Source organism: Rhizophagus irregularis, chromosome 25 (genome assembly GCF_026210795.1).
Source record: "Rhizophagus irregularis chromosome 25, complete sequence".
NCBI classification, from domain to species: Eukaryota; Fungi; Glomeromycota; class Glomeromycetes; order Glomerales; family Glomeraceae; genus Rhizophagus; species Rhizophagus irregularis.
The window spans coordinates 1,787,255-1,805,493 of record NC_089453.1 but is presented as its reverse complement, the minus strand read 5'-3'; the positions used below and the strand labels follow the sequence as shown (position 1 = coordinate 1,805,493).

General features: G+C 30.2%; 7 protein-coding genes across 7 annotated transcripts; 3 read left to right on the top strand and 4 right to left on the bottom strand.

The window, feature by feature from the left end:
* Positions 1 to 209: 209 nt before the first annotated feature.
* On the bottom strand, positions 210 to 993 carry OCT59_016872 (uncharacterized protein; the record flags this gene model as incomplete). Its single annotated transcript, XM_066145980.1, has 2 exons — positions 210 to 488; positions 850 to 993. The coding sequence occupies 2 exons, from the start codon at positions 991 to 993 to the stop codon at positions 210 to 212; spliced, it is 423 nt and encodes a 140-aa protein (XP_066003712.1).
* A 284-nt stretch (positions 994 to 1,277) lies between these two features.
* On the bottom strand, positions 1,278 to 1,634 carry OCT59_016871 (uncharacterized protein; the record flags this gene model as incomplete). The annotated part of the gene is made up of 1 exon (XM_066145979.1): positions 1,278 to 1,634. The coding sequence occupies one exon, from the start codon at positions 1,632 to 1,634 to the stop codon at positions 1,278 to 1,280; it is 357 nt and encodes a 118-aa protein (XP_066003711.1).
* An 873-nt stretch (positions 1,635 to 2,507) lies between these two features.
* On the top strand, positions 2,508 to 3,194 carry OCT59_016870 (uncharacterized protein; the record flags this gene model as incomplete). The annotated part of the gene is made up of 3 exons (XM_066145978.1): positions 2,508 to 2,555; positions 2,773 to 2,886; positions 2,955 to 3,194. 3 exons carry the CDS (start codon positions 2,508 to 2,510, stop codon positions 3,192 to 3,194), a joined length of 402 nt encoding a protein of 133 aa, XP_066003710.1.
* A 97-nt stretch (positions 3,195 to 3,291) lies between these two features.
* OCT59_016869 (uncharacterized protein) lies at positions 3,292 to 3,717 on the top strand (the record flags this gene model as incomplete). Its single annotated transcript, XM_066145977.1, has 1 exon — positions 3,292 to 3,717. The coding sequence occupies one exon, from the start codon at positions 3,292 to 3,294 to the stop codon at positions 3,715 to 3,717; it is 426 nt and encodes a 141-aa protein (XP_066003709.1).
* Positions 3,718 to 5,029: 1,312 nt separating this feature from the next.
* Positions 5,030 to 5,833, bottom strand: OCT59_016868 (uncharacterized protein; the record flags this gene model as incomplete). Its single annotated transcript, XM_066145976.1, has 6 exons — positions 5,030 to 5,066; positions 5,132 to 5,154; positions 5,239 to 5,319; positions 5,562 to 5,582; positions 5,672 to 5,747; positions 5,823 to 5,833. 6 exons carry the CDS (start codon positions 5,831 to 5,833, stop codon positions 5,030 to 5,032), a joined length of 249 nt encoding a protein of 82 aa, XP_066003708.1.
* Positions 5,834 to 9,818: 3,985 nt separating this feature from the next.
* OCT59_016867 (uncharacterized protein) lies at positions 9,819 to 13,399 on the top strand. The gene is made up of 3 exons (XM_025331248.2): positions 9,819 to 9,978; positions 10,045 to 10,314; positions 10,392 to 13,399. Exons 1-3 carry the CDS (start codon positions 9,844 to 9,846, stop codon positions 13,290 to 13,292), a joined length of 3,306 nt encoding a protein of 1,101 aa, XP_025165931.1. The 5' UTR covers positions 9,819 to 9,843; the 3' UTR covers positions 13,293 to 13,399.
* A 3,213-nt stretch (positions 13,400 to 16,612) lies between these two features.
* Positions 16,613 to 17,125, bottom strand: OCT59_016866 (uncharacterized protein; the record flags this gene model as incomplete). Its single annotated transcript, XM_066145975.1, has 3 exons — positions 16,613 to 16,617; positions 16,705 to 16,849; positions 16,928 to 17,125. 3 exons carry the CDS (start codon positions 17,123 to 17,125, stop codon positions 16,613 to 16,615), a joined length of 348 nt encoding a protein of 115 aa, XP_066003707.1.
* Positions 17,126 to 18,239: the final 1,114 nt, after the last annotated feature.

The window sequence follows — 18,239 nt, the reverse complement described above, 5'->3', positions numbered from 1 at the left end:
AAATACGCAAATTTAAATGAACGAAATTATTCGGTAAGAATAAAATTAAGGGTCACAAGATGTTTCATGCGCATATAATTTTTCTCACAACTATTAGATTGATTTCTCCAATCTTCTTCAATTGACAAGGCTAATTTTTTTGGAATCTTAATTTTTTCTTTTTCATCAACTGATCTTAAAGTATTACTGTTATTTGTAATACCATCAATTTAATTATCCCAAAATTGACATAAAATATCCACATTCGTAATAATTACGGGAAGCTTGCAATTGTTTTTAATTTCCAAGATTTTGTTATTCTTTTGCTGAGATAATTCTTCTAATCTCTTTTGTGATTTACGTTTACGATCCTTCATCCACGGGAGATATAGTGTAGGTTTTGTTATACGCAAAAGAATCCACATTAATAAAGCTATCAAGATACCGAAAACAATGGCATTCACATATTGTGATACGTGAATCTGGTCCGTCTGATTAAATTCACCTATCTGATTATTATTATTAACGACATTGATGTGACTCGGGTTCATCTGGTTCGATAGAGAAAATCCACTTGTTTGATTTGTTTGATTATTAGTGTCATTAGTGTGCATCCCTCCATTTGTTTGATTATTAGTATCATTAGCACAAATAGTGTTTGATAGTGATGCTTAGAGTTGCACGACCAGAACCAGGAAAGCCACGAAGTACACCAAGTTGTAATTTCTTCCTTTTGTGTTTTCTCATCCTTTGATTTTTCATTCTTTGGTGATTGCCTATCCTTTTGTTCTTTCTCATTATTTAGTGGCTTATTATCCTTTTTTAATTCCTCTTCCTTTTGTTTTTCCTTATAATTTGATGATTTCTTACCACCCGTAGTCCCTCATCGTTTTGTTCTTTCTCATCATTTGATGATTTCTTATTATGACCCAGCTGCCCCAACGTTCTCCATAATATCTCTGGTATGTTATTGCACGCATTATCTTGATTAGATGAAAAAGGATCACAATTCATTGTCCGGAGCGAAGCGAAGGACAATATATGTTTACGCACTATGAAAAAAAATTGATCACGTGAGTTTCTCTGTCCATCACGTGATCGTCACCCAATGAATCGGCAAATTTTAGTTTTTCGTTCCGGACTTACAACGGTTCCCGTTTCCTAGTATTTAGATAAAATATAAATGTACTAAAGAAAAAAGATAAAATCGGTATGGCAAATTCTGGATTTTTAATTTCGATTTGTTCATTATTTAAATTATCTATCACATAATAATTGTTGAAATTTTCAAGGAAGTCTTAATAATCTTGTCTTAATTTATTTGTACTTTCTCGTCTATCTTTCGCTTCGCTTAATAAAGTTAATAAAATTATTAAAATTGTTTCCACAGTTTCACTTTCTTTTGAAAATCCTTCCATATATATAGCGACATTCTTAGAATACGAAGAATGTTTATAAGATTCTTGAGCTCTTCTTTCGATTAAAGTATTAATTGAAATATTAAATCTTTTAATTTCAGTATCATCCTCTTGAAGTTCGAGTTCTAGTTTTCTGCATTTATTGAAGGCTTCTAATACTTCATTCGTTCGATTTTCAAGAATATCAAGTTGTGGAAAGTTTGAATTTTCCCATAATTCTAAATTTATCGTTACCATATCGAAAAAAAAACGTTTGAAGAAATTTTGTAAGAGGGAGGTAAAAAAAATAATAAAAAAATATATAACAATAATATTATATATATATATATATTTTTTTATAGAAATAATAAAAATATTTTGTCGTGTTTAAATAGATTAAGGGGTCTAATCTAGAAAAATCAAGGTAAGAGAATTTTTTGGTTAAAATTTTAAGTTATTGTATTTTAATCTAGTTATATAAGTAACGTCTTAAAGTAGCGCATTTTTATTGGTCAAATTTATATCACGTGATATTAAACAAATCCCAAAAAAAAAGGAAATCTCTTTGCTGATCACTTGATAAAAAAAAATGGTTTTTGTCACAAATAACATTTAAAACCACCTTTGTCGTCTTAAGTAAATTTGCAGAGAAGGCAAAAATACATTGATTACATTATTTTTTAATTTTATATTGATGTATTACACCAAAAATTACATCACATCCAATTATTAAACCCTAGATTAATCCATATTGAAGTAATAAATTAAATCATGTGATTCCTGTTCAAATATTCCATGTAAATTTAGAAATTTCTTATTTTTAAGTTATAAGAGAAGTTACTAAAATATAAAGTATAAACAAAAAATCTGATCACATGACTTAGAAACATCTGTGATATAATCAATCCAGGAATAAAATATAGGATAAAATCAAATTCAAGATGAAATAAAGGAATTAATCTGGGATAAAATGTGGATCAGATACAGGATAAAATATAGGAAGATCCAGAATAAATTATAGGAAAATCCAGATATTTGATCTAGGGTTTAATTCCAGACTTTTGATCGATATGAATAGTTACTATATATTCCTCACTATAACACATGTTGCATAAACATTCCTTTAAACAAATGCAGCAGCCATACATCTTATTAAAGACGTTTAATTCATCGGATGAGGTAAAATTTTTCCCTTTTAAAGGAGAGTGCTCCTAACAAATTACAAAGCTAATTTAGCAAAATTATTTATTCACTAGTTATGAAGTTACATCAAAAATTTTGTCAAAAATGAGCAAGCTATCAAGGCTTTTGTACAAAACTTTTCTAAAGCCGTACCGGTATATTTAGAGTATGTTATTGTTTTTCTTTAAACAAATATTGATGTACAATACTCCAGAAAGAACGGACGAGAGAAACAGTGATATCTGCAACATCCGAACGGGGAATCGAGATGGATGGAACTGGAAGTAGATGGTACGACGATTCCAGCAAGCGGTGTGGGATGGCCTCTGTATCTTCTACACGATCAAGTTCCAAGAACCTTAAGGACTCGAACAACAAACGGAATACTTATTCAAGCATCTGGATCAACTATCAACATTGAATAATGCTCTTAGAGAGAAAGGAAGTGAATCGTCCCACAGCTCTTGGAAATCAAAACGCCAGAGAGCGAAGAAAATTTCATTTGGAGCATCATTAATGGGATCTGCAACAACCAAACCAAAGTTATTGAATCTACGACAGAAGTTCGACTCAATGAACCAGCGCATGCTTCCACGGGACACGAACGGGAATCTATTGATGAAAATGGAAGAGTGAGAACACGGAAGTCAACACGTGGCTCACTTATCAATGTGGGCAAGACCTTCCAATGATGACGCGTACAATTTCTACGAAAACACAACACAATGTTGCCATGCAAAAATTGTCAGCTGACGATGAAACACAACACGAAAAAGATCTACCTAACTTATTGAAAAATAAACATCAATTTCGTGATGAGACGAAGAAAGATATTCTGTATAATTATGAAATTGAAGCGTTTGCTGAACTTTACAATCTTACTAATGTTCTCCCTGTACTTTCGTGTTATGATTCAATTTTCTGGTTAAAAGACTCTGATGGCGTTATCTACATTTGGAATCGTACAAATGAATTGATGATACGTGGAGAATGTGATATGAAAGAGGCTCTGGAAAACTATCTTTTCACCAGGAAAATCTTTCAGCCGAATTGCTTTCTGGTATCTGTTCTAAGAATTAGCCGAACAATAAAACCAATGAAGACTCAAAATGATAAATTTTTGATTATAAGAACCGTAACGTTTTGTCACGATCAGTGATCAGTGTCGTTGTAAAAAAATCTTATTGCGTTGATGTAATACAAATACAAATACAAAAAGTTCGGGACTAGTCCGTAATAGCATACATGTAAAACAAATTATATGATCAATAACCCACCAAATCCAAAATTTTCTTCCCATCAATTCTAATTCGATTTTCCTGCAAGATCGCCCATTGACCTTATTTCTCGATTCCTCCCCAGCTTTCATTGGCTTCCAGGCCCCTTCCAGTAATCATATAATATGACTAAAGACTCTCCGCCTTGTCTTTCATATCTTCATCTTCATACACAACAAATAAGGGGTTCGATAACCTGAACGACAGTTCTCTTCATTATCTATCACTATCTAGCGTACATTACATGAAATACCATTTTTCCGCATCTGTTATAATCCCCCATACATTATCCATATCGAAGACAATCTGAATGGCGACTGTGCAAAGCTTCATCTTTTTTTCGGACAGTAGCTTGATCGTAACATTTTGTCACGGTCTTTTATACCTAAAATTTCGTCAGCATAGATGACATTCCGAATAAAAAAAAACGTGCGCGTGAACAATTGTTCATTGCCAATCACTTTTTGCCAAAAAAAAAAATTTTATTAAGACACTAGTAGCGTGATGTAACACGTAAAAAATAAATACAAGTGTGGGACTTTACTCGTGATTCATGATGACTATGCTAATGTACAGCACCCCAACCCTTAACAATCCCTTATCAAAATATCCTTGGCGTTGCTTCTTCATCGCCGATTCTTTCTCAATGTCCACCCTATCCTTTAATAAACCCACGATAATCTCCATTACCTGCTTCACGTTTTTATGTACTCCTTTTCTTCCTCCGAACCCTCTTTCAAGGCAGACTCGGTAATACGGATATTAAGAGGATTTTTACTTGTACAGGATATTCCATCAGAGGCAAAAAGAATGAAATACCATTCCGTGGCTGTTGTAACGATCCCATAGATATAGTCGTAGTCATTCCCAAATGCTTCGCCCGACTTTCATTTCTCATATTTTTATTCACCTGTAGCGCGCTTTCACATTGAATCAAGTTCTGAGCGAAACCCATAACCACTTGATGTAGTTTCCCTTCCGTACTTTGATTGCGCAATCAACTCGACCAGTACTTTCTTCGCCGACAACTTCGAGCTGAGGTGCCAAGGTAAGCTCTTTTGGTTATTCTTTTAACGATATATAGCGAGGCTTGAAGGATGGTTGAAATATACTCGCAACGCATGGCTTCATTGTTATCGGCAAGCATAGTCCCTATATTTCCCAGCCTACACTTTATTTCCTTTATACATTGTACTAATTCTTCTTCGTCGTCTTCAAGTCTATAGGTCGCCTAGAATATTGAGAGGAGTAAGCGTCTGCGTATAAATTCCGAGGCTATGCGATATTTAAACTTACTGGTGGAAACTGACGAATGGTGCCTATCGCCGGAAGCGGACAATAATACATAATAAAAATTGCGATTTTACATGATACAAATATTTCATCATCAGGCGTCACGTTACTTCTGTTCGCATAGGCTTCTCCTTAGGATTAATTTGACGGAAGAAGTCATTACGATCGATTGGCCTCAACTTCTTTCTACACTTCATTTTCAAGTTCAAAGACTTGTTTGTCCTTAGAAATCTCAATCGCGAAAATTATGTTCTTATTTTCTGCATTAAGGAAGCGGAAGTTAAGACTTATAAATATCATTTTCAGTGGTAAACATCTTGCTTTCCTAAATACAGGCCCATAGTGAGAAAATTTCGCTCCCATGCATACCTTATTTTTGCGTTATTTTTACGGGAATGATTTTTGCGGGAAAGTTGGCTGAACTTCCACATACTCCTACACGTTTTATATCTTGCTGGGAAAAAGATAAGGAGATAAGAAGAGTGGCATTGTCGTATGATGCAAAGAGTTCTATGAAAACACATTAATGTGAAATCTTCATACCTCTTCACATGGAGAGGGACCAATTCTACCAGAAAGACTAACGCCTGGCGATCTCGAAATTGCGAAGTCCTCAGCCCTTCATAGCATATGCTTTTGTCGTCACTATTTAGTTATATAGTAGGTCCTGTGTTGCAACTAAGCACTCTTTCACATCTTTCTCATGGTTGTTCGGGAAAAAAAAAGACTATAGACCGTACCGTTTGTGATCGGCTCCTGGAAAAAAAGCGCTGATTATTTAACTACATATATCACGTGAGAAAAACTGGATTCGCGGAAAGATTAGCAATGCCACACCACGTGTTCAATTTAGTCGACCGATTCTAAAATTGGAAAAATTATCGATTCATACCCAAAATAGTTCATCTAGATTTCGAACAAAGTAAAGGTTTTACTGGTGCGATACTCGTTAATGAAATATTCAATATTCGTGGTAATCAAGATATAACTGGTCAATCTATAATCTATATACAATATATACAAGGTTGCACAATTGTGTCGTAGGTATTAGTTTCTGTGGAAGTATCACTGATGAATTCGTATGTAAAATTGCACGAGTATCTCATGAATTAGAATATAGCGGATTAAAAAGATTCAAGCCCATTACTGATCATTCATACCATACTCGCAATTGCACAGTCGTGTCCTAATCTTTGGTATCTCTCTCTTACAAGTTGTCATAACATTACTGATACTGCTGTTGGGGAAATGGCAAGGCTGCATCAAGATCTAAAATACCTTAGACTAGATTGCTGTAGGTCCATTAGCGATTTATCTATCTGTGCTATTGCACGTTATTGTAAAAAACTCTAGTACCTTGATACGTACCTTGATATTGGTGGCTGTGCCATTTCTGATTTATCTATCTGTGATATTGCCCGTTCTTGTTAGATGCTGTAGACTTATTACTGATACAGCCATCGAAGCAATAGCGCAGTACTGTATCAATCTGAAATATCTTGGTTTACAGTGTTGTAAGAATATTAGTAAAGATGCAATAATCCAGATATCAATATAGGGAGCTAACAAGGTATTAGTTAAGATAAATCTACTCCCATTTTTTTCGCATCCGATGATGGACTCGAAATTTTCCGCATTAAATATAGGTTACCTCTGGTAACGCAATCATATTAATAATAAAAAATCTGATCAAAGCGAAACACTAGTTCAATTATATGAAGTGCTTTTATATAAGAAGAAGGATATAAGAGTTATTCAGGAAAAACTCGGTATTAACGGCAATGCAAATAAAGCAACAATAAAGGCGACATTTTTTAGGGAAAAAGCTTAGTCAATTTTAATTCCCGAGGGCGCAGCAGGGGTTTTTGGATTTATCCTTCACGAAAATTCACGTGACTGTTTTTTGTCACATGCGTCACACCCTTCCTTATTTCTAAGTATCTGTTTTTTTCGAGTAGGTAAAAACTTATTCGTCACCCTTATTCGTCACATAGTTAATTTCTTAATTTCTTAATGCCGGCCGTTTCGTGACATTTTTGAAGGGTACGCTGGGGTAATCGATGATTCATATGAGTTGTTGTTAGATTTGGGATACCAATACAGGGATCGATGGCAATCACATCCTAGCAGCGGCTCATCAACTCGGTATTGTTGGTTATACTAATCAAGAAATGGCAGAAGAAGCTGATAAAATTGCAAAAGTATATCACCAAAAATTTGAGAAATTCCACGGTCCTTTAGATGTTCCAAGTGTGTTAATACAGAAATTCATCAATAGGGGAGTAAAAATGTTTTATTTTACTGGAGAGGGACTTGCTCCCATTATTTCCAAAAGACTCTCCTCAGCAATTGCATGGAGTTTTTGTAAAAAATTCAGAATAAAGTGCATTTTTTTATTACGCAAGGGTATGTCATATGTGCTGTGGTACAGCAAAAAAATTTTTCTGGTGATCACTAGTTAGATCGCATAGATGAAACGCACCATATTCTGAGTAATAATAGAGAAATCCATAACACTGTCATCGGGAGACTACGCTAATTTCTGATTGGAATAATGGCCTGTCTAAGATAATCACTAAAATGTGTTAATAAAATTAGAAGGCGACACGAAATTCTCGACATGGATATTTGGATCTACAGCTTCTTTGCTAATATTACCACATCCCTCTAGGCCAAGATATTTTAAATTAAGGCATGATCTAGCAATCTCTTTGATAGCTATATCGGTAATTTTACAAAAGCTAAGGTTAAGATGCTGGAGCCTTGAGCAAGAACGATAATTTATGGCATGAATTTGCGATTGCAGATATACCTATATCATTTTTTGATCGAAATATATTACACATAGCGGATATATTGAGATACTTCAAATTTGGGTATGATTCCGTTATTAGCTTTAGAGCTTTACCAGTATGGTCTATACTTTTTTTCGAAATCTGAATGATTATATGAATGTTACCTATTTTAAAAGTAATCGCAGTATTGGATTTTAGTTCCCGTAAATAAGCATGATGATGATATACAGTTGATTCTCCTTATAAATTAATTTTTTGTACAGGAAATCAGGCCTGAAAATTCGGCAATAAAAAGTTTAGTATATTGTATAATACACACCGTATGTCACACAAAATATCTTCGTTAATTAAAACACGACAAATTCTCTGACCTGAAATGCATTAATTTTGACAATCAATATCTTTGAAATGAGAAATTGGGCGTATTTTTTTAGTATTTTTATGGATTAGATTTCAAACCATAATACCATTTTAGTTTATTCTAAATGGAAATCGTTTCCCTATTTGTGATTTATCTTTTTCTCTTTTTATAAAAAATTTATCTTAAAAAAACTATTGTTCCAAAAAGAAAATTCTCTTTGTATTAAATTTAATTTATTGTTATGGTAATTAATACGATTATCAAACATTTCAAGTAGCAAGTTAAAATGGTTTTAATTATTTAGATTTAAAATAGTCTGAGATTTAAATAAGGACTTTAAAGATATGTAGTGTTCGCTTTTTCACATGGACCTTCAGTTATCAAAAAAACTATCAAATGGACCATATCAAAAAAACTATCGAATGGATCATATTAAAAAATTTTCAAATAAAATATCAAATGGATTCTATCAAATATATATATATATCAAGTCATTTATTTCATCCATCTTATTTAAGTGTGGTTGCTATCTAATATTAACTGTTAGAATTAGTATCTGAATTAAAATTATGTATAGGAAACATTCATATTTTGTTTTGTTATTGACATATCAAAATTGAACATAATTGTGCAACGCTGCTATGATAAAATGGCTACTCCCCCAATAAATCTATTATACGGTATATAGCACTTAATATTCGGTATAACGAGATTTTTTTTATTTTAAAATCGTTACTGTAAAATTCAGTATAATATGAGTTCGTTATAAAGCGAGCCGATTGTATGCTATAAAATATACATCTTGAAGATTATTCTCAATTCGCATTGGAATCTTAGAATTCATCATAGAGAAATTTCCAAAGAAAAATTTATATCAGATATGGGAATGATTAACTAATAAGCTTAGGGTAACCCAATAGTGTACTGTGATGAGTCAAATACTGTATGTATAACCTAATATATTTATTTCTATAATGAAAACGCTATTTCAATATCTGATATGTGTACAATTTTGTAATCGTAAAAAATTATTTATCAAGTTGCACATAAAAAGTATTTCATTTGGATATCGATATCGACCATGTGCAATATTCCTGGGTAAGTTCAACTGTTTGCACGGAATTTGATGGAAATCTGACGCTTATATGGTAATATCGAAATTCTTTAGAAGATCCACGTAGAAAATCATACATTGTAAAGATATCTGATATGTGTACAAATTTTGTAATCGTAAAAAATTATTTATCAAGTCGCACATAAAATGTATTTCATTTGGATATCGATATCGACCCCTTGCACCTTATTTGATGGAAATCTGACGCTTATATGGTAATATCGAAATTCTTCAGAAGATCCACGTAGAAAATCATACATTGTAAAGTTTATAGATCATACCTAATAAAGCTAATGGATAGGTGCTATCAAGAAAAAAAAAAAAAAAAGATAATCGTAAATTGCACAATGGAAAGATGAAAAGATCATAATATATAAAAATCCGTCAAAAAATTCTTTTCTCTTCTCTCTGAAATATATACTTATATTTTTCAAATATTTGAATTATGTCAGAAAAAATAGAAAGTGATCAGATAAAAGCTGAAAATTTCGAAAAAAATTCTATCAGCAAGAAACGTTTCTCTACGGAGTTAAATGACGAAAAGGAAGAATATAACGGAAGCGAGAAAAATATAGACATTGTAAATATCAAAGCATGTTTTTAATTTTATGATTTATTTATTAATCGTGTAGGTAACACAATATAGGATGAACATTTGTATAAACCCGAAGAAATTGCCAAGCGATATCGCGTTGATATTGATACCTATAAACCTGCGGAGTCGCGAGGGCTGAGTACGAAAGAAGTTGAAAAATTAATGAAAGATGGTCCAAATGTTCTCACACCTCCTCCCAAGAAACATCCATTTTTGAAATACCTTGAGTGCTTAAGTAATTTATTTAATATATTATTAATGATTTCGGGTGCTTTTACGCTCATTGTACTCGCTATTGATTATAAGAATAATCAATCTAATGTATGTTATTTATTAAATAATTAATAATGTTTTTATTTTTAAAATCTGTAAATAATATTTAATTTCATTTTTCACAGACTTACCTTGGAGCTATTTTATTTGGCGTAGCTTTTTTAAATGCTTATATACAATATTATCAGATGAAGAAATCTGCCTCAATTTTAGAATCATTTTTGCATATGATTCCACAAAAATGTCATGTTCTTAGGGAAAGTAAACTCTTACAAATCGAAGCATCTAATTTGGTTCCTGGTGACATAGTTTTTGTTAAGATGGGAGATAAAGTTCCTGCCGATTTGTTCATGTTCACCGCAGTCGATATGAAAGTAGATAATTCAACCCTTACTGGTGAATCGGAACCACAAGAAAGGGTAAAGACAACAAGCACCAATAAGAACCCATTGGAGGCTTCTAATCTTTGCTTTAGCGGTACAATTGTTGTATCGGGTGAAGGTTATGGCATTGTTATCAGAACTGGCGATTCTACCGTATTGGGCCAAGTTGCCGGTCTTACTACAAGAGAAGGAAAGAATGTATCTCCTTTAGCACAAGAAACTAATAAATTTGTAAAAATCATAACAGTGATTGCCACTTTATGTGCTATAATTTTTTTTGGTGCTAGTTTTGCGATAGTTAACAATTTCGCTCTCAATTTGAGTTTTGCTATAGCTATACTTGTTGCATGGGTTCCTCAAGGGTTGCCGGCAACTGTCACTATTCTTTTAACTATAGCAGCAAAAAGAATGGCAGCACAAAATGTTCTTGTCAAGGATCTTGAGGCTGTCGAAACACTAGGAGCAATTACTCTTTTAGCTACAGATAAAACTGGTACTTTAACTCGAAACAAAATGACTGTGGCTCATATTTGGTCTTCCTTAAATGTATATTCCTTACATCAAAACGCACAATCTGAGAATGCTCTTCCTTTTGATCCAAATGCACCCGGTATCCAAGAGATCATTCATATAGCTTCATTATGCTCCCGAGTTAAGTTTAATCGTACCGACATTCCATTTTCTGAACGTGAAATTTTTGGTGACGCCACCGAAACTGGGTTATTACGCTTTGCAGCTCAAAACGTAAATGATTATGACGTCCTTGTCAATAACTATCCAAAAATTTTTGAAATTCCTTTCAACTCTGAAACAAAATGGGCATTAACAATTCACAAAAAGAAGCATGATAATGGAGAGTTAACTTTATACATTAAAGGAGCACCTGAACGAGTACTAAATCTTTGCTCTACAATATTATCAGGGAAAGATGTTATACTTTTAGCCGATGAACATAGAAAAAAATACGATGAGGCATATGAATATATGGCTTCAAAAGGACATAGAGTTTTGGCTCTTGCACAATTATTATTATCAAGTGAACAATATCCTGAAAACTTTAAATTCGAAAAAGAAAAAAATAATTATCCGTTGGGAGGTTATTGTTTTATTGGATTATGTTCATTAGAAGATCCTCCAAAACATGGTGTTCGTGAAGCTATTGGAATTTGTCGTGAAGCCGGTATTCGGGTAATTATGGTGACAGGCGATCATCCCTTAACCGCTGAATCTATTGCTCGCAGAACTAATATAATGACATCAGATACCAAATCAATCATTGCTAAAAAATCTGATAGACCTATTGAATCAATTGGAGATAATGAATATCATGCCATTGTTATTCATGGTGAAGAAATAGATTCTTTAAGCGAAGAAGATTGGGATAAAATCTTTTCTAAACAAGAAATTATATTTGCGCGTACTTCTCCTCGTCATAAACTTGATATTGTCAAACGTGCACAATCCATGGGTCATATTGTTGGAGTAACTGGCGATGGTGTGAACGATTCGCCTGCTTTAAAGAAAGCAGATTTAGGGATTTCCATGAATAAATCCGGATCTGATGTTTCCAAGGAGGCAGCATCTATGATTTTAATTGATGATAACTTTGCATCTGTAGTAAAGGGTATTGCAGAAGGTCGCCTCATTTTTACAAATCTTAAAAAGTCAATCCAATACACGCTATCTCATATAACTCCTGAAGTTGTAGTTTCATTGTTATATATAACTGTACCACTCCCATTACCTCTGTCACCACTTCTTGTGTTGATAACGGATTTAGGTTATGAATTATTTGTAGTTCTTTCATATGCTTGGGACCAACCAGAAAGCAAAAAGGATCTTATGAAAATACACCCTAGAAAACCTGTCACTCCTAAATCAGTAGAACGTTTACGTCTCAATGCTCTTAACCGTACACCATCTATCGCTGACCTGGAAACTGGTCAACCTGTAACTCCTTCCAAAATCTCATTATTTTTACGTTCGCTAAAAAAACCTTTTACGGCAAGATGGTGGCTAAAACTATTAAAGGGTACTGAAGGGGAAGTGTTAGTTGACGGTACCATTCTCAGCTGGGCATATTTAGAAGTTGGTATTATAGAATCTATCGGCTGTATTGTTGCATACTTCGCCGTATTAAATTATAATGGTATTACTCCATACGATGCACGAAATATGCAAACTTTAGCATCTGAAAAAAATTATTTCACTTCAAATGCGGAGTCTTACGTGAATGTTTATAATCAGGAGATAACTAAGGAGGATCAAATAAGAGCAGCCGCTGAAGCAGAATCTATCGTATATTTATCTATTATGATTCAACAAGTGTTTAATCTATTTGCCTGTAAAGCTCAACATCGGCTCCCGTTTGGCAAATTTATGTTCACAAACCCTCGTAATTTTATTGGAGTATTTCTTGGTTTTACATTTGCTATATGTGTTGTATATATTCCACCGCTTAATATTGCATTTTTAACAAGTCATACGCTTAATCCAAAGTTCCTGTTAATACCAGCTGGATTTGGCGTATTAATTTTAATTTATACCTGCATTAGAGTACTTAACCTGAGAAAGTGGTATCCTAAAAAACTAAATCATGAAAAATTAGCATTAGATTTGCATGAAACCGTATATTCGATCTAGTAAAAAAAAAAATAACTTATAGCTTAGTGTTTTTAGTATAACTGTTATATTTGTTGATCAATGTTATGATGTAATCAAAAAAAATAAAGATCTTTCAATTGCGCAATACATCAATGATTTTCGTTTTTAGCCTCGTTTGGAATGTTGAAATTTTTTTCAGTCGCACAGTCTATTGTAGCAGGTGAGATGGAGTCTGGTCCCAGTACAGTGCTAAAACAGGTGTTGAATACGTTACACCAATAATAAACTGTATACAATATTTCAATAGTACGACCTTTTATTAAAATAAAAATTTTTAAAAAAGCATTCCGTGCCATTATAATAAATTATAATTTTTTTCACATTCTTTTTCAATGTTAGCCAATTCTATTATACGGATCTTAGCTTCTAACTCGTATTTTATAAATACATATACAAATAGTATAAACAGATAATTTGAGAGCGTGTTATATTACCTCTGCAACATTAAGATCCTCTTCATAAATAACATCCTCTTCGTAAACAAAATTAAGTATTTGCCATAGATGATATATACTCATAGTTATATTTTTATATTTGTTAAAAACGCGGTTCAAGCTTAATAAATATGAGGTATTACAATTTTCAATTATAGTGTATTAAGTGTACAGTTCACCCTCACTATCCATGAGCTGGAGATTAAAATTCGTTATAGTGAGAAATTCATTATATTGAGGGTCATTTTATTATATATAAAAATCTGTACCTGAACTTTTCCTCATTATATCAAGTTATTCACGTAAAAAATTCGCTATAGAGAGGGTGAACTGTATTATAACAATTGTAATAGTATTTGACACATACAATAGTTTTTGCTATATATTACATAATAGTATTATAGTAGGTAGTAGGTTCGCATATTTTCGTAATACTATACTCCACGTCTAAGAAGGCTTAATTGTACACCATGCATAAATATAAATAAATATTATGTGACGATTAATTTAAGAATTTAATCGTCATAAAATCTTGTACAAAAATTTAAAGCAAATTCTTTAATGTGAGTATGAAATATAAAAAAAGAGCCAAGCGGCTATGTGTAAAAATAATGGAAAGCAGGATTTTAAGGTTTGATGACAGTTCCTCGCTACTGCAATCAGGTGATACAACATACCTTATATATTATTTTATTAAGAGCTATCAAATAAAAAATATTGAATTACTAAATAGTATTAATTATATATATATATATAAGTATACTATATTAAAAATAGTTTTATTTAATCATCAGAATCTTTTCCTGTTAATCTTATCCATTTTTACCATTATAATTAAAGAAAAGAAAGTATACCTGTCCTTTTGATATTTATGAAGGTGACTAGAAAGATGCTTTTACTAAAAAAAATATTTATATCTAAAAAATTCTAATGATCTTAATCTTTTTATCAAATTTTTTGTATTATACCAACTTTTAAATTTAAATTTTAATTTTTTGCAAAAACTGAATATATTAATTAGAAACTTTATTAAAAAACAAAAGTTTTAAAGTAAAAAAATATTTTGTTAGTTATATATTAGCTAGTTTTATAAAATTTCCTTTTTTTAAAAAGTATTGTTTAAAATATTTTTTTTTAAAAAAAAAAAAAATTAAGCCATATTGGCATATTTAATAAATTAGCTTAAATCAGTTTAAAAAAATTTAAATTTAACAAGTTTAATTTAAAAAAACTTAGAAAATTAGCTTAAAATAATAATTAAGCTAATTTGAACCAATTCAATAAAAAAATTAATAAATAAAATAAATTTTAATAATTTTAATAATTTTAATAATTTTAATTATTAATAATATATATATTAATTATAATTTATTAATAACTTTTTAATTTAATTAATTAATAATTTTTTATTAAATAGAGTTTTTATTATTTATAAAAAAAAATTTTTGAAAAAATAAAAATGGAATAAATTTTATATATATATAAATTGTATGTAATATAAAATTAAATATATTAATATTATAAAATATTAAAAATTCAATATAAATAAATAAATAAATAAAAAATTTAAGAAAAAATTATAAAAATATCTTATTATAATGAATTAAACAATATATTTAATTCATTATAATAAGATATTTTTATAATTTTTTATAAATACATTTATATATAATTATTATATAATATTAATTAATTATTAGCAAATACTGTATATTTCTTATTATTTCTAATTTTTAAAAAATAAAAAGTACTTTAAATTTAAAAAGAAAATTTTGAATTTAAAAGTTTTATTGTATTTTAATTATTTAAATATAATATTTTTTTTAAATGCAAATATATACTACTAGTTAAGTTTATTTTTATATAATTATTAAAAAATGATAAAATTTTGAATTTTAATATCATAAAATATATTTAATAAAATAAAATAATTACCATTTAAGAAAGATAATTTTAGGTAAATTTTAATTAATTACCAGTTAATTTTTATATAAATATATAATTTTTTATATTATATAATATATATGCATAATTAGTATAACAGATAAATATTATTAGTTAATTACAAAATAATAAAAAAAAATAATTATATAATTATTTAAATTTTACATATATATATATATTCTTTTAAAACTTAAAAATAAGAATATTGCAATATTCATTATTAAAAAAAGTAATTTAAAAAATAAGTTTAATTTTAATTAATATTAAAATTTAAAAATTTTTAATTAATTCTTTTAATTAATCAAAAAACTATATAGTTTATTTTATTCTTATTTATTTTTTTTTTAACTATTTTATCATTTATATTAATATTATTATATTAATAATTAAACTAACAAAAAAATAATAATAAAATTTATTACAAAATTGTTTTATTTTTTTATTTTTATAGAAGTATAAAAATATACAGTATTTATACTATAGAAACAAAGTTTATGTTAATTTCAGCCAGAATTAAAAAGATTTTAAAAATTTCTTATCCTACACGCCCCTGATTTTAAGAGATGGATTTGAAATTATTCGTCTTAATGAAGAATGCATTTTATTATATATTCTTACTATTCTTAACTTTTATAATATTTGATGTTTACAAGAAAATTGTGATTATTATAAATGCAGTTTTATTACTGCCATAAAATTTAGCATAATATATTATTTAACAGAGTTTCGATTTTAAATGATCATAACTTAAGGCAATAAAATAAATACCACTACCCTTATTTTTATGAAATTGTTCATTCACATCACATATACATGATAAAATCAAAATTTATTTTTTTAGCTATACATTTAGAACATTAGCAAATAAACAAAGAAATCTCTAGAATTGGAACGTATAATGAATTTAAAGATTTTCTTCAACTACACTATCATGTAAATAATAAAGTAAAGAAATCAAAACTAATTAAACCATTTCTTTGAAGTAATGTAGCATATTGTTTAAATTCACTTGCTTTTAGTGCGGTCCTCATCCAAAGTAGCATGTTGTTTAGTACATTTGCCAGAACGTGAATTCAACCAATTAAGAACAAATGCACCAATGATAACATAAATAATCTTCTTTTCTGCCACTCTAATGCGACTTTCAATAATACTATACTTAATAAATTAATACAAGATATGTTAATTTTATTTTAATAAAGCAAATTTATATAGTTTTATAAGGGATGTACTTACTAAAGTATAATCCTTATTTCTTTTGATGGTATCAATCAGTGTCTCAATAGTTTCCTTTTCTTTTTCATTATGTTCTTTATACAATTCTTTTAATCTACCATATGTGGAATCATTGGATGTAGTAGTTGAGGTTTTGCGAACATTAATAGCATTAGGTGATGAGATTCTGCGAAAAAAGCGTGGTAAAAGACGAATCATTGTGCAATCAATAAATTAGTAAGTTCATCATGAGTTAAAAAAATAAAAAAAAAAATATAAATAAAATGGACTCAAAATGACTAATTTTGATTAATCTTGAGAAATCGAGTTCACTATTACGCAATGATTATTACGTACTCATAACAAAATCTACGGGTGCGAATAAGATTTTATAGTTAGAGATATAAATAGAAACAAGTTAATTGTAGAAATTTGTAAGAAGCCTGAGAGAGCAAAGAAATAATATGACGCAGGGACTCGCATTATATGGTCTAGGATCCGCGTACTCCCTCTCTTGGAAACATGTCATACATTTCAACTCTCGATTTTAAAGAACTAATCATCACTTAACTGGCCTGTTTTTCCTTGATAATAATAAAGTTCCCTTGTGATGTTCGTAAAATATAATTTTTCTTAATAAAAAATGATTGAGGCTGATGGCTATCAAGATATCCACTGACTCATAACTTCACCGCCAATGCTTGGAACAGACGCGAAAACTTCAGCATAGTTGCACCCTCACGAATGATCGTTTTTGTCGATAGATATCGTGATTGACTGATTGGAAGCAACTTCTGAACTTGCAAACTAATACATTTTTTCGTTCATAATTTTCGAAAACTTTGGAAGGTTTAACACTATTAGCTAAAGTTATTTCTGATACTGCATGTATTAACTGTCGACCATTTTTTATATCCAGATATCGATGGAGTTAATGTTGGTTAATATGGCTCAGTAAAATGAAAATCTTATGTGGTAAAAACTTTGCTTTGTATATAAACAATAATTTGTTTGGTTTCTAAATTGTGATGTATATCAGAGTTTTTTTTATTCGATTTTTCGTGTAATTCCGGATGAAATAAAGTTACTGTATAGTCGAATAAATAATGAATGACTCTCGAATTAACTATATATATCTTGGCAATCCAATTCTTCGCGGAAGAATTCGATGTATTCTTCATGTTGAGGACATTGCACTTCAATCAAAACCATATTCTGGATATGATATATCAAGTTCTAATCTCTTCGGATGTTTAGGAATTTTAAATTTGTGGCCGGCGAATGTCTAAAGGTGGTCCCAAATATTGAGAAACAATTCTACGACATAATTTTC

What these genes read in the sequence shown, in the direction of transcription:
- OCT59_016867 (XM_025331248.2), top strand. Translation starts at nt 9,844, where the DNA reads ATGTCAGAAAAAATAGAAAGTGATCAGATAAAAGCTGAAAATTTCGAA. An exon ending in GCGAGAAAAATATAGACATT is followed by an intron (nt 9,979 to 10,044) that starts GTAAATATCAAA and finishes AACACAATATAG; the next exon opens with GATGAACATTTGTATAAACC. An exon ending in ATAAGAATAATCAATCTAAT is followed by an intron (nt 10,315 to 10,391) that starts GTATGTTATTTA and finishes CATTTTTCACAG; the next exon opens with ACTTACCTTGGAGCTATTTT.